This window comes from Hydra vulgaris, chromosome 05 (assembly GCF_038396675.1).
Source record: "Hydra vulgaris chromosome 05, alternate assembly HydraT2T_AEP".
NCBI lineage: Eukaryota > Metazoa > Cnidaria > Hydrozoa > Anthoathecata > Hydridae > Hydra > Hydra vulgaris.
The window spans coordinates 17687501-17703786 of record NC_088924.1 but is presented as its reverse complement, the minus strand read 5'-3'; the positions used below and the strand labels follow the sequence as shown (position 1 = coordinate 17703786).

The 16286-nt window shown below is 28.8% G+C and overlaps 1 protein-coding gene across 15 annotated transcripts in view; it reads left to right on the top strand.

Moving 5' to 3' along the window:
* Positions 1–16286, top strand: part of LOC136080643 (SCO-spondin-like) — a 180233-nt gene that overhangs the window by 114114 nt on the left and 49833 nt on the right. For all 15 annotated transcript variants that reach the window (XR_010638573.1, XM_065797570.1, XM_065797568.1 and 12 more), the window contains 2 exons: positions 8347–8505; positions 8663–8821. Coding sequence is in view for 14 of the 15 variants with exons in the window: in XM_065797570.1 (XP_065653642.1) it covers positions 8347–8505; positions 8663–8821 (318 nt within the window). In the remaining variant the exon portion in view is untranslated. The remainder of the gene's footprint in view (positions 1–8346; positions 8506–8662; positions 8822–16286) is intronic.

Below are 16286 nucleotides of genomic sequence, written 5' to 3'. Positions count from 1 at the left end.
CCATCATTTTTTGCTTTCAGTTTTCTTAAGCAGGGACAACATATCTTTTGGCCAGGAATTAGGGAGTTGTGTATGCTGTGATGAACAAGAGTTATAGGGGTTAAATTCTTTTTAATTACCTTTGTGTGAAGATTCAGAGGATTACAACAGCTACAAAAATTATTGCCACAGTATCGAAAATATTCCATTTCATGATGAGTGCAAATTGTCTTCAAATTTTGTACACTAATTCCTGTTCTCACGCTAAGCAAATATTTATGTTCATGTGTTATATCACAAACATCTGACTTTGTGACATAGGATAATTTGTGGCACTCTTGATTTAAATGATCACCTATTGAACACGTATTGTTAGTCATTAGGACTGAATAATAATAAATTTTTACTATAAACTCTTAGTTTCATTTTAGAATTTGCATTTAATGTGCTTTTTTAATAACAAATACCAGTTATTCAGATTTGATATTAATTGATTACATAAATCAATTAATATCAAATCTGAATAGCTGATATTTGTTATTAAAAAAGCACATTGAATGCAAATTCTAAAATGAAACTAAGAGTTTATAGTAAAAATTTCAAATGCTAATAAACTAGTTTCCTTAGTGACTACAATGTCTTTAAAGTGCTTACAATTATTTAAAAATAAATATGTTTTTAAAGATGATTTACTTAACTTTAATACACACTATGAAAGAAAAACAAAAACCCAAGTACTTTATAAAAAAAAATTATTTAGTTATAACTTAAAGATTTCTATACTTTACTTTAATTTACACACACACGCACGCACACACACACACACACACACACACAAACACAGACACACACACACACACAGATGTATAAACGCTCATATCTTTTAATAGGTGTCATTTTAACATGTTACTGAATAAATGAAAACTTCCTAAATAATATACTGTATATGAATATTATTTGCTGTCATTATTAATTTGGTACAAGGTATCAGAAAATTTTACACCTTGTTGCTGCACCTTGTTTTTTATCTACACTCAAATCTTTTAATGCCGATAATTTAGTAACGGATAATGCAAATACATTGAAATTTTCAAATTTTTCATATTTTATTATTATTAACATAATTTCAAAAGAAGAGCAAAATCTGTGACATAGTGCCACCAACTTAGATAGAAAATTGTTGAAATCTACTGGAGTGACCCTTAAATTATCTTTTGATTGTCGTTAACATGACGTTTATTCAGAAGAAATAAAGTCGCAAGTAAAAGCATTTAACCGCAATTGTAAACTAATAGATTTTTTGTTAAAGAAACAGTTTGTTTCATAATTTTTTTTGTTGTTGTTAAAAATTAGTTAAAAAAAATAAAGTGTTTTAATTTTTATGTTAAGGAATTAAATATATAAATTCCTTTTAAATATAAAAATTATTTTTAGTCATAATAGTTAAAAAAATGTACGATTTATTTTTATGTAAATATTTTATTAATAAGATATTTTGTTTATTGTTAATTCAATAACATAAAGTTTTAATGACGTTCATTTAATTTATGAAAATAAATTATGATAACAAATAGGTTATCGGTAACTGATAAATAACAAAAAAAAACTCTTTATTGTTTAAAAACATTATTAAAAAGAGTTCACAAATTAAATAAGAAAAAATTTATTAACAGTTAATAAAATAACCAAAAACCAACTGTAAAATCATAAGAAAATAAACAAACATTATTTTATGTTTCATGAAAAAAATTTTTTAAGCGATACTTGAAAAGACGCTAGTGACGCAATATAACTTCTAATGATGCAAAACATATATGCTGAGTTGAGTTACTTAGAATGCAGTAGCGAAGATGCGTTACGCGTTTTCGCTATGCAGCGAAATCTCGTAACAAGGCCTGATATATATATATATATATATATATATATATATATATATATATATATATATATATATATATATATATTTGTATATAAAATGTGTATAATTTACATTCTAAAGAGTAACCCAGACATATATTCTAAAAACTGGCATTGCCTGCCGAGGCAGTAAATGTCTTTTAAAAATAGTCATGCTAGATGACTGTAATACTAATCCTTACCAGCTAAGCCCAATATTCTAAAAACTGGTTAATGGTTCATTAAATTAAATACACTTGAATGAAGGAGAATTAATTTTTGAACAAAGCATATTTAGACAGATGTCAAGAGATAAATAAAGAATAATAGAAGAGTATTTAAAATGATTTAATATGAAGGAAAAAAATTATATTAATATGAAGAAAAAAATAAGACAATACACTAAAACAATACTTTCAATAATAAAAAATATGCTTTAAATAAACCCTTAAAGATAATTTAAAAAAAAAGCACTTGAAATAAATAAAGATATACAACGTATATAATACCAACCAAAAACATACAAAATGAAATATTGACTGAACAAATAAAAAAATAATGCATACAATAATGTAAGGCCAATGAATAGAAAAAAAAACAGTAATGCTAATGTGTAAACATAGTTTGTGTATTGGTTAAGTAATTAATTTTTACTCAGAGTCGCGTCTATTAACTTGTTAATATTTAAAAATTTTATTTAAAAAAAATAACAAAAGAAAATGATATTCAGTAATTTTCATAAACAAAACTCGTTCTGATCAACTAATTTTAATGATGTTAAAAAAGTATTTACATTTATTGACATAATTCAATAAATGTAAATACTTAAAAACAAAAAAATATAATTGACTAAAATTAGTTAGGTCTTCTTTTAAATGTTGTATGCCTCCCTAAAGCCAAGTAGGCCACAACAGTTGAGAAGTTGCAAACAGTTGAGACCTTTTTTTGGACTTTTTTTTATTACTATTGTGGTTACAATCTTCCCTCAACTCTTTAACTCCAAAAAACAAATCTGGCCTCAGTTTCTCTACATTCACTTTTAGGTGCTTCTGATCACAGTTTGATATCTCTAAAACTATTATCTCATTCTTCATTATCAGAATCGCACTCGTACTTTTTAGAACTACCTTAAAGCTGACTGACACTCTTTCCGTGTTCTTTGCGATGGACCTTGCAAAGAAATCTTTTTTCTAACTGATGAAAAATGTGCTTCTTGGATTCAAACTGGCTTGGAACCTTTTATGTTTCTACGATTCCAAGTAAATTCTCGCTCTTCTCCATTGTTTTCCTCTATTGTGCTTCAATCATTGATTGTAACCCTTAGGTGCTTCTGATCATTGTTTGATCTCTCTAAAACTCTTATCTCATTCTTCTTCATCATGAAGTAAAAAAAAAAAGCCTGTATTCTCAGGTCACATAATTTTGTATTTTATCTCAAAAACTAGGCTCTTTTGACTTTTAGAGAATCTTTAATAGTATCAATAATATAGGCAAATCTGTTATTTTACCTCTCTTATATGGTTCAGATTTTGTCACCTCACCTAAAGACAAAGCTGAATTGTTTGCTAAGAACTTTTCATCAATATCATCTTTTGATTCCACTAGTTCCGTTCTACTTGATATTGCCGTCAAACAGGTTGATCCATTGCTTGACATTCGTATCACTCTAGTTTCTGTATTTAAAGTGATTTCCTGCTTAGACTCTTCTACAGCTTGTGGTCCAGACAACATACCTATACTTTCTTACTATTCTATACTTTCAAAACTATTTAACAATTGCTTATCAGAGTCTTGTTTTGCAGCCTGCTGAAAATCAGCAACTGTTATCCCTATTTTCAAAAATTCTGGAGAATGATATGACTTGTCTAAATACCGTCTTATTAGTCTTCTTTCTATCAAATGTAAGATTTTTAAATCTTTAATTAACAAGTAATTAATCTCTCATCTTGAATCTAATAACTTACTTTCCAATCATCAATATGGATTTTGATCTTCTCCTTCTACAGCTGATTTGTTAACAGTAATAACTGATAGGTTTTATCGTGCATTAGATAGATGTGGAAAGGTTAAGGCTATTGCTCTTGACATTTCTAAAACTTTTGACAAAGTTTGGCATGCTGGTCTTCTCTATGCACTGGTCTTCTGTATAAGCCTTCTTCTTACGGTGTATCAGGTAACATCTTTAAGTTTATTGAATCCTTCCTTTCCAATCATAGTATAAAAGTTGTTCTTGATGCATAGCACTCTTCTTCATATTCTGTAATTCCAGGGGTTCCTCAAGGCTCTATCCTTGGCCCTATACTCTTTTTAATTTACATTAATGATCTTCCAGATATTCTTACATTTAAGGTGGCACTGTTCGCTGATGATACTACCATTTATTCTTATCTTGATAAGAAGCCAACACTCTCTGATAGCTTAGAAGGGGCATTTAAGCTTGAAAAGGGTCTCACTTCTGCTACAGCATGGGGTTCACAGTGGCAGGTAAACTGGTATTCAGATAAAATCCAATTTTTTTCAGCTAATCATTATCACAATAATTTAAATCTTCCTATATTCATGAACGGTAATGTACTCGATAAGTCATCTAACCTTCGTTTTCGAGGATTAACTCTTACTTCCGATCTTTCTCGGAAACCATATATCAAATCAATTGCAAAATTAACATCTGCTAAGGTTGCAACTCTTTATCCTGCTTGCCACTTTCTTACTCTGGATTTTATTCTTTATACATCTCAAATCTGTCCTTGTATGGAATAACGGGTGATGCGGAAGTTATCGGACAAATCTTAATTTCATTATTTGAGCATAATAATTAGTTTTTGTGGTTTTATGCGTAGACATAAAGGTTTTATAAAATACAAACTTTATTATTTGAAACACAATTATTTAAAATGAGGTTAAATGCAGCTGAATGAGAATCTTTTCGAAAGCGACTAAAAATGTTTTTTGTAAATAAACCTAATATAAAAAAAAAAAATCGTAAATCATTTTGAAAAGGAAGGATTTGCTCGAAGTACAATATATGATAAATATTGTACTTTGTAAATCAATCGACAATTGGTCGTCAGTTAAAAAAAATGAATATTAAATATAGAAAACGTGAAAAGACTCCAAAATACACTATAGAACAACAAATAAAGGTAAAAAAAAGAAGCAGGAAATTAGTTAACCAACTCTATAACACAAAATTGCTACTAGTCATCGATGACAAAAAATACTTTTGTTTTGCAGAGGACAACATGCCTGGAAATTCTGGATACTACACAAACAACAAAAAGACATGCCCAGAAAGTATTCGTTTTATAGGAAAAGAGAAATTTCCAAAAAAATTATTAATGTGGATAGCCATATCTGACCGTGGTATGTCCGAGCCATTGTTTTGCACTTCCAAGGCTGTAGCAATCAATTCATCAATCTATATTAATGAATGTTTAGAAAAACGACTTCTTCCATTTATTGGCAAGTATCATGGAGACTTTAACTATTTATTTTGGCCAGATTTAGCAAGTTCTCATTATTCTAAAGATTCTCTAAATTGGATGGACCAATATGTCTATTATGTTGATAAAGAATCCAATCCCCCAAATGTGCTTCAAGCACAACCAATTGAAAATTTTTGAGAACATTTGGCACAGAAGGTTTACGAGGAAGATTGGCAAGCTTCAACAGAGCAAGTTTTGATTGATCACATTAAACTAAAACAACAAGAAATTGATTTAAACTTTTTACAGTCGCATATGAAAGGCGTCAGAGCAAAATTGAGATCAATTGCAGATGGTGGTGTTTTTTCATATAAAAAATAATATATTTTTATTAAAAGATAAATGCTTTATTTAAAAAAAATATAATAGTTTGTTTTTTTATTTATAAATAAGTTATTGACGTTTTTATTTTGTCCGATAACTTCCGCCTCACCCGTTTATGTTGCAATTTCTCTGGTGGTGCAAAAAGGTACAAAAACACATTATAAACATAGTTGGACCTGCACTTGCAGCCAACCATTATTGCATCATTGTAATGTTGCTTCTCTTTCTCCTTTATGCAAATACTACAATGGGCACTGCTCTAAAGGGCTAGTGTCTTTTGTGTCATCTACTATAACTCATTCTCATTTTACTTGTCATTCAATGAAGTCTCATCCTTTTTCTGTGACTGTTCCTAAGTGCTCCAAAAACTCTTATTTGTCTAGTTTTTTTCCTTGAACATCAGTTCTTTAGAATTTGCTTCCTTCTTGCTCTCCTGATTCATATAGTTTGCAATTTTTAAGTCATCTATAAATCATTATCTTACTCTATAAACTTCATCTTTTCTCTTCCAGTAACTTCTAATTCTTATAGTGGTTGCTTGCAGCCTTGTTGGAAGTAAAGATGTTAAAAAAAAAAAAAAACTAACTTCAAATCTACTATCGGTTCTTTTATGTGCTTTTGTGTAGCACTACTTCACTCTATCACCTTACTCTTAGTTGTATATTGCTCTTCATCATCTTAAGTCTACACTCATTTTGATTTTATTTCTAATCAAATTGAGAAAGCCCTTTCTAAGCGCTTTCTCTTTTCCTTCAGTCAATATATTTGTTGTTAGAGACTTAAACACGAATCACACTGAATGGTTCAGGTCTGGTGTCAGTAACTCTGCAGGTGTTAAGGCCCACAATTTTTTCTCAATCTCTAACGCAAATAATGAAACCTTCCAATTTGCTTTCCAGACAGTTTAAAACATTTATTTTTTCTACTCAACTTTTTTCTAATCTTAGTCACTGATCTGTTTCTGCACTTTTGAGGTCAAAAGCACCTTTAGGTTCTTCTAATATCAAATCTCATTCTTCTTTATTTTAAGAGTTCCTCTATCACTTTTTACAACTACCTTAAAGTTGATTGAGACTCTTTTTGCTAATTTCTTTGTGAATTTCTTTGAGTAGAAATTTTTCATCTTCCTGCTGACAAATGTGGTTCTTATGTAATTTCTTGGATTTATCCTGGCATGGAACCTTTTATTCCCTCTTGACAATTCTAAGTCAAACCCACACTCTTTTCTTTGGGTTTCCACTCATTGTACTGCTACATTTGAATTATAATTATTGCTATTTATCACTAAAATAATTCTCAAGAAAACAGACATCTGTTTAATATTGCTAGAGACCAATGTCGAAAAGTTTTATCTAACGCAAAAGCCCACTATTTTCAGGTCACAAAATCTTGTATTTCATTTCAATAATTATGCTCCCGAAACTTCTGAAGATTATTTTAACAATAACTATAACAAGGGCAAATCTGTTATTTCACCTCTCTTCCATGATTTGCATTTTTTTAACTTCGCTTAAGCCCGAACTAAATTGTTTGCTGAGAAATTTTCATCAATTTTATTTCTTGGTTCCACTAATCATGAAAGAAAAGTTGTAGTGTGTAAAAAATTCTCTTGAATAAAATTTTATTTGGCTTCAGTGTACAAAACGACAAATGAAGCTATTAGAAAATATCAACATAGTTAAATATAGTAATAGATATATATAAGAAGTATATTTGAGATTATTATTTTATCGAAAAAACTCACTATAAAAGGATGTAAAGGGTTCATACATAAAATTTTTTAAAAAACAATGTTTTATTTTGTTAAAAAAAACTATAAAAAAAAAAAATTAAAAATGTGAACATAGTTGATTATCAAAAGTGTTCTTGTTTAAAAGGTTTTGTTTTTTGTATCGCAATAATCTATATCTTCCTTTATTTATGAGCGGTAATGTACTTGATGAGTCATCCACCCTTTGTTTTCAAGGATTAACTCTTACTACTGATCTTTCTTGTAAACTGTATATCAAATCCATTGCAAAATTAGCATCTGCTAAGGTTGAATTTCTTTATTGTGCTTGCCACTTTCTTACTTTAGACTCTATTCTTTATCTCTATAAATCTCAAATCTGTCCTTGTATGGAATACTGTTGCCATATCTTGAGCGCATCTTCGAGTTATGCCCTTTCCCTTTTAGACAAGGTGCAAAAATACATCATAAGCATAATTGGACCTTAAACCATCGGTAGGTCGTTGTAATGTTGCCTCTCTTTCTCATATTTTCTATAAATAGTATAATTGGTACTACTCAAAAGAGCTATCGTCTCTTTTGCCATCTATTAAAGTTCATTCTTGTGTTACTCATCATTCAATTAAGTCTTATCCTTTTACTGTGACTTAAGTGGTTCAAAAATTCTTTCAACTCTAGTTTTTTTCCTTGAACGTCAGTTCTTTTGAATTTGCTCCCTTTATCTTGTTTTCTTGATTTATACAATTTGCAATCTTTTCTAATTATAACTTCTAACTCTAATAGTGGTTGCTTGCAGCCTTATTAGAAGTAAAGATGTTTAAAAAAATAAAACTTGTTTACATGCTAACTTTTCTAAACAGGTTTTAGGTAATCATATTTACATAGTTATTCACCTCTTTAAGGAAAATAAAGCTTATATATATTTTTAAAAAGGCATTTGGATGCAGTGGAGTAGCTGGTCAGAATGTGCACCATCATGTGGAGTAAGTGTTATGAACAGATCACGTATTTGCAACAATACAAGAAGTTTGTATGATTGTTATGGCAACAATACTGAAACAATATCATGTATCAGCAATAAAACTTGTGTTGGTTAGATTATTAACATTTGCATTTGTACTGATTTTGAAATTTTAATTAGTTTGTTTTTTATATTTGTTAGGTTGAGACTTAATTCAAGTTATTAGGTGTATCCAATAAATACATATTTGTATTTGTTAGCTAGAAAGTTAATTGTTTTTACTTTTAGGTGTTTGGGTACAATGGAGTAACTGGTCTGAATGCCTGACTTCATGTGGAGTGGGTCTGATGAACAGATCACTTGTTTGCAATACTACAAATACTGTGTTCAATTGCTCTGGCAACATTACTGGGATAGCTTCCTGTATTAGCAATATAACATGTTTAGGTTAGTAAAAATTAAATTCAAAAACTCTTGCAATACATAGCAAACTCAAGTTAAATGATTTATCTGTGGGGGCCTTAGTACACTCAGGGGACATTCTTTCAGGGTTAATTTAAGTACATAAATCAATTTTTTTATTATTCTTTTTGTTCTTTTAAAAATTAACTAAGCGTTATGTAATAATATTGTAATGTTTAAGGTTAATATATATATATATATATATATATATATATATATATATATATATATATATATATATATATATATATATATATATATATATATATATATATATATATATATATATATATATATATATATATATATGTATATATATATATATATATATGTATATATATGTATATATATATATATATATATGTATATATATATATATATATATATATATATATGTATATATATATATATATATATATATATATATATATATATATATATATATATATATATATATATATATAAATCAGGAAATGCTTTAGAGAAACCTGTGGTTGCACACCTTTAATGACCATGCATCTAAATTTTTTTACACCAACTTGGCTAAGTTTTTTGCATACATTGATCATTTGTGTGCTCTATTAAATGCACTGAAAAACACCAAACTAATTTAATAAGAAATTTAAAAACAAAGAAACCAAAAACTGACAAAAGAAGCAATCTTAACAAATGGTAAAACAAATAAAGTATAACCCAGAAAAAATAAAAACATAAAACTTAATTAATAAGAACCGTCTTTATAGCTCAGACAAACAAATTTATAAGCATTTCAATTAGTAGTTTAAAGCTAATAAATTTACCTATATTGCCATGTTATTGTAGTGCACAGGTTGATTTTTTGTGACATTTGTGAGGTGTTACTGTTAAATTGGCATTTGTTTAGAGTTCAAAATCTACTATTGAGTTTTTTTAAAATGATTTATTTGCTTTGTAGACATTAGAAAATATCAAAGTTTCAATTTTTAAATAATTAAGTTTTGAAGTAATTTAGCTTGGATTATATAACTTAGAAACTTTGATTTTTTTTTAACTCTTTTTAGTAAAACACTTTAAAATTAAAATAAAAACATTTATTTTATACTTTTATTTTTTCTGCTTTATTTTTAATTTATTTTGTTAAGAGTTTATTTTATTTTAGTTTTTTTTGTGTTTTTTTTTTTTTTTTTCAATTTCTCTTCCCATTTATTGTTTGTTTATGCTTAATTTTAGCTTAAGTTTACATATTATTTAACACACTTTTTAAATATGCTAACATTTTAAACACACTTTTTAAACATGCTAACATGCAAGGAGCCGTGGTCAAGTTTTCAAAGCAAATTATGCATGCCTCTCCTTAGAAGGCCTAATATATCGTCAGCCGAGAAGGGAGAGGCTGTATATACACTTTTTGTGATTCGGTGTAATTCGATTTTCAAATTTTAGGGCACAAATACTGACAGTTTTGTAAAACATTTATATTTTCAATTCTAATAGTAAATTCAGTCTTATTTTTAATAGAAGTAATAAAAATTTGTTTGAAAGGGTAGTTTCAATCTAAAAGCATTGCAAACTGAACCTAGTGGTAGACATGTGGCCTGCTGGTTTGCATTTCTATAAACTTTAATAAATGGAGTTTTTCAGAAAGCGGTTTATATTATTACTTTTGGGTGATTAATACAAGTGAGGTTACACTTAAAGTTTTTATTCTTGTCAGGGTTGATATATATTTTTATAATAAATGTCCCGTCTCGTGTTTTAAGCACCAAAGAGGAAGTAATTTTTTAAAATTGGAATTTAATTGATTTTCCAGTGTCGTTGAAACCTGGAATCTATTTTTACCCTGTTTTCTAGTTGTTAGCCCTTCATGGTAAATTATTTTTTAAATATTTTAATGCAGTTTTAAAAAGCATAAAACCAAAAATAATAAATAATACAAAATTAGTTTTAGGATTTCAAAATTAAAAAAATATATATACTTAATTATGTTGATTACAATTTTTAGGCTGGTTGCAATAGTAAATATAAATTAAAGACTAATCCAAACATTCTATTTTACTTGAAAATGAAATACAACAGCCTGCAAATTAAAAAATGAAATACAACAGCCTGCAAATTTAAATTTATAAAATAAATTTTTTTATTTGATCAAAAGTTCATAAAAAGAGTTAAAAAAAGTTGATGCAGAACCAAGTTGTCAATAGAGCTGAAAATTGCAGCAAACAAAAATTAATAGCAGTTAACATTTAACACTAGGCGAATGTTTGTAAGATGACATATATTCTTTGTCTTGAAGTGGAATGAATTTTAACATTGATTTTAGATCTTTTTCTTGTGAGACTTTTTTTTTTTAAGCACTTTTGTTTGCACAAACTTTATATCATTTGCAATTTTTTTATTATTTGAATTTTGGAGTCTGGTGTTATAGTTGAGAATATTTTCGACCTTCCATTTAGAACTAAACACAGTTTTGTATTCAACACAGGCCTTTGCGTAAGAGGCGTTTGATCGCATGCCTTAAATGACCATGCATATAATACTTTCTTTTGACAACTTGGCAACGACTCTTTGCAAGTTTTGACAATTAGCGCTTTTAAAAAATGCGCTAAAAAAAAACAAAGCAAATGTAAATGCGATTTTTTATTTTAATTGATTTCATAATTTCAATTAAACTGTTACAAAATTTTCTGAGTACTTTATTGCAACGTAATAAAAGGCGCTCATTGAAAAAAATATTCAGATTAGAGTTTAAGGCAAATTGAGTACAGAAGCTATCAAAAAATAATTATGAACTGTTGGAAATCATGGAAATATAATTTCTAATAAAAAATTGTTTATTAAAAAAAATGCATTACAATAATCTTTAAACAATCGCTTCTGCCAACTATTTTAACTATCCCAGGGCGCGACATATCAATTTTTTTTTTTTCATAATGAATGTTGACTTGCGTATCTTTGTTTATTGGCAAATGTCAATAAATAAGTTTAAGAGATTTATGTCAAATAAGGGAGTTTTATTTTCAAATAATTTTTTTCTAGTTAAGTTATTAAATACATCAAAGTTGCTTAGTAAATTTATTCAATTTTTGTTTTTAAAAAAAATTTCATTTGCTTTAAACTTTTAATGTAATTGCTAATTACATAAAAGAAACCATGCTTAAACATTATGATCGCTTTCTTCAATAAAAGAAAGCCATCGAAATGTTTAGGCATGGTTTCTTTTGAAGTTTTTGCAAAAGCATTTATTTTAAGTAAAATTTTGGATGCTTTTGTGAGCGCATGCAAAAACAATGTGAGCGAAAACAATGCTAAAACATAATTACTTTATTCTAGTTATTTTACTTAAAAGCTTTTGAAAAAAGTAATTATGTTTTGGAACATTTTTTTAAAAGTCTCCAAAATTAATTGTTTTTTTATTTTAAATAACTGTTTTTTATAATAAATAAAAAACTATCAATCGCAAAATTATTTTGAAAAAATAATTGCTGAAGTAATGCGTTCGTTTTGAAAAATCTTAATCAAATGACAACGTTTGCATAAGCAAAATTTAAGAAACACATTTTTTGTTTCTCTGTCTGTCTTTTAACAAATGCGCGCACGTTTGTCAATTTGTCGCACCTGTATCATTTTAACTTTTTAATAAAGTTTAAAATTTGCACCACAAAATTTTATTATAATTCACGGCACTTTTAAACAGCCTAAGTTACTAACGTTTTAAACATCGATTTCTAAAAAAATAAATAAAAAATCTGAGGGAGGAAGACTCATGACCCTTTCCCTCATTATGGATCCGCCCTTGTATTAGCCAATTTATTCATGGGATATGATGATAAAAATTGATAGAGCTGTTATGAATTTTTTTAACTTTCACTTACAATTAAGTTTACATTAAATGTTTTAATTTTTTCTGGTTTTTCTGCTATTTATTTAGTTATTCTTTAAAAAAATTTTTTTTAATTTAATTTTTGTTAGTTTATTTCAATTTTTATTTTTTTAAATTTTATTCTCTTTCAAGTTTATGGATTATTAATTTTAATTTAAGTTTGCTTCGTTTCTTTAGCGTTTTTTTTAAAAGCACTTGTTGTCAAAATTTCCAAAGAGCCGTGGACAAGTTATCAAAACAAAGTTATATGTGCGTGGCCATTCAAGACGTGCTATGGCACGCCTCTTTTGAGAAGGCCTGTCAACATTCCATGACTTATCTGCTGAGTATTTAAGTGTCGTTACTTTAGCGTATGGAACATTTTAAAGCAATGAATCATTCTTAGCAGCGGTTTGAAAGTCCATCATCTGCTCTTTAATTTGAATCAACTTGATTAGATTCTTTTGAGGTATTTATTTAGAATTCTGACAAGGCCAATTGGACTGTAAACTTCAGCTACTTCCATATTTCTTTCAATAATACTATATAAACTGTCTCCTGAATAACACTTTGTCCTCACTCACAAAATTTCTGAATGTCTGTTTTAATTTGTGGCTGATTTTGCATAAAAAAAAAATTAAAAAAAAAAAAAAGAGTCGCTCGATAAACAAATTTTAGTTACCTAATATTTATCTGCAACTATTTGATCAAGTATAACAAGAAGAGCACTAGCTATATCATTTCCTGTTTGACCACCAGTAAGTTTTGATGAGACTACACTATAAATTTTTTTTGATATTGAGCATCGTGCAGTGAAATGAAAATCAGTCAACTTTCGTTTGTAAAAAAAGTTGGAAACGCTTGCTGTTGGTTGGCTGAAAACATTTTCCATATCGAAGCAAATAACACAAATCACGATTACGTTCTTCATTAGTTTCAGCTTTGTTTTTTGTATGAATTTCATATTCTATTTTTTCATTTGAGTATGGTAAAGGATTCATTTTCATTCTTTCACATTTGCCACATCTATCTCTTTTTAGTTTATGAACTTCAATGCTAAACTCTGTGTTAAATATTGATCTAGACAAATACTTTTTTTTGCAGGTATAACATTGTCAGAAACACATTTTTCACAACATTTCTCATATAAAATGGTCATATTCAGATTTTCTTGAATGTACTCTTCGATAGTACTTTTGTGACAAAAGTGACTGTCGATCCTGGGAATGCTTTAAATATGCTTATGTACAGAATCTTTAATGTAATTTGGGACAGTTTGACTAGGTACTTTACCTCTTATACTGTTGAGGTTTTCCTGGTTTTTTGTTATTTGTTAAATGCTAATTTCTAATTCTTTTTTCATCAATATCTAAAGTATATAGATAAAATTCTTTAGAAACATGTATAACTTCATCAGAAACAAAGTAATATGAATAATTGTGTTTTTTAATTCTGAATTTTCAGCCAAACGAAACTTTTGTTCTCTAAAATTGAAGTTTGGGAGTGGAAAAGAAGGTTTTCTTGATCATGTATATATATATATATATATATATATATATATATATATATATTTATATATATATATATATATATATTTATGTATATATATATATGTATATATATTAGGGTGATGACTTTTTTACAACCTAGTTTTCCTGTATCATAATTTAATGAGCTTTCATTAAAAATTAGATAAAGTCTTACTTTTAAGGTAATTTGATTAAAAAATGTCACGCACAAAATGATTTAAAATCTTTATTTTTTAGCTTTTTTTGCCTAATTTTTTAGGTTCTTTTAAGCATATATGCAACATCTTATAGGATCATCAAGCACACAAGGAAGTTGGTTGTTTACGATAATGTCATTGGACAGAATGAATCTTAGTAGGAATTTGTCTTTGTTGCGACAGGAGTGATACAGGTCTTGCACAAATTTGATCACATGCTTACTGCAGTGGTTGCTTTCATTGGTTTTGCAAGCATCTGAAACCTTTCAGATTGTCATTCAGAACTGCAGATTATTCACCAAAATCTTCAGCGTGAAACAATTGATTGCTAAACCAATGGTCGGCCCATGAGTAGGAAATAAACAAATAGATTACATACAGCCTGTTTCAGGTTTCAGGCATCAGAATCAACGCAAGAAGTGCTAGAATGGCTCGAGAGTTTCAGCGTGCATTACTGATGTTTAGGATCTGTTGGCACTTTACAAAGGGTTGTTATTAATCTCAGTGTGGTAACGGGTGAGATTGTAAAACATGAGTGAGATGGTAAAAAAACTTCATGTCGTCTCTTCAGCCACCTGTTTCCTTAATCTCATTTTTCCGTTGCTGTAGGCTGATTTTAATTAATAATATTTTCTCATCAAATCCTTCTCAAAGAAGTACTCAATGTTTGGAGATTCAGTCAATCCATTGAACTCATCGTTCATGACAATGCAAAGAATGCAATCCAGCACACGATTAACTTGGGTTTATGGTAACATTTCTCTTCAAACATTTGGTGCAGCCGAACAACAACGCCTGTCTTCTAGCCAGTATTCACACTTGTTGTATCCGCAACAATCATCACAATTGATCCCCACAGGTTGAATTTCTCAAACACATCTTGAAGTCCTTCTGCAATTGTTTGAGCTTTCTTATCTTTCAGCTTGAGCGCTGTCAACTTAATTTCTTTTGCTTCGTTCTTGAGGACCACTATCTAATATTCGAAGCCACCAATATGTTTGCCATTCAAGTGTATGCTATGTTTCTTCAGTTAAAGCGTGCTCACCAAGTGTTTTATCACCTGACCAACTCTTATGTATGCAGCTTTGTTTATTACTGACTAGCATGGGGTTGGGTTTTCAATGCTGTCACCAGAAAGCTTGAGGTACATCTTTGCTGCTCCGTGGAAAGATAGTTTCAAGATTGTAACAAGCCGTCTTACAATGAGTATTGGGTTATACTTCATTTTCTTTGTTGATGTTGCAATCTCATTATCTCAAAAAGTGTCTTTGCTGTTTTCAGATAAGTCAGAGTACATGCTAATATCAGACCAATCAGGTGGCTAATATCAGACCAATCTGGTGGCGGTGAACTGGTAACTGTGGACAATGTTGCTTTGCATTTTATACAGGTTTATACATCCTCTTTGCACAACCATTTGTCTTTAACCTTAGTGATGTCAAATAGTTCATTCAATGTATTAAAGTTTTATTTCTTTCTGCAAGGCTCGTAGTCTTTCAAAATTTTGCAAATATTGCACAAATAACTTGATACATGTGGAAAGTTCAATGTTTTGCACCATAGGGCTTAAAGCTCAACAATAATTACACTGATTCTCTCTCTCCGTTCTTTGGTGGTGGATTTAAGAAATTTGAAGTGACCAATGATTGGTTTTTCCGGGGCATCCGATTCCTTTCACTCAAAGATGCATCGTAAATTGTCATTTTGCCTCTTCTTGATGACGCTTGAAATAAGATTAAGTTCTTTGTTCTTCTTGGTGTTAAAAGTAGTGATTTCGTCGGTTATTTGTTTGGAAAAACGTTTAACGGTGCCCATTAACAGTCAGTTAACCGACTCTCCATTTTTGAATGAAGTCCTTATTTTTTGGTAATAGTGTACACATGCAT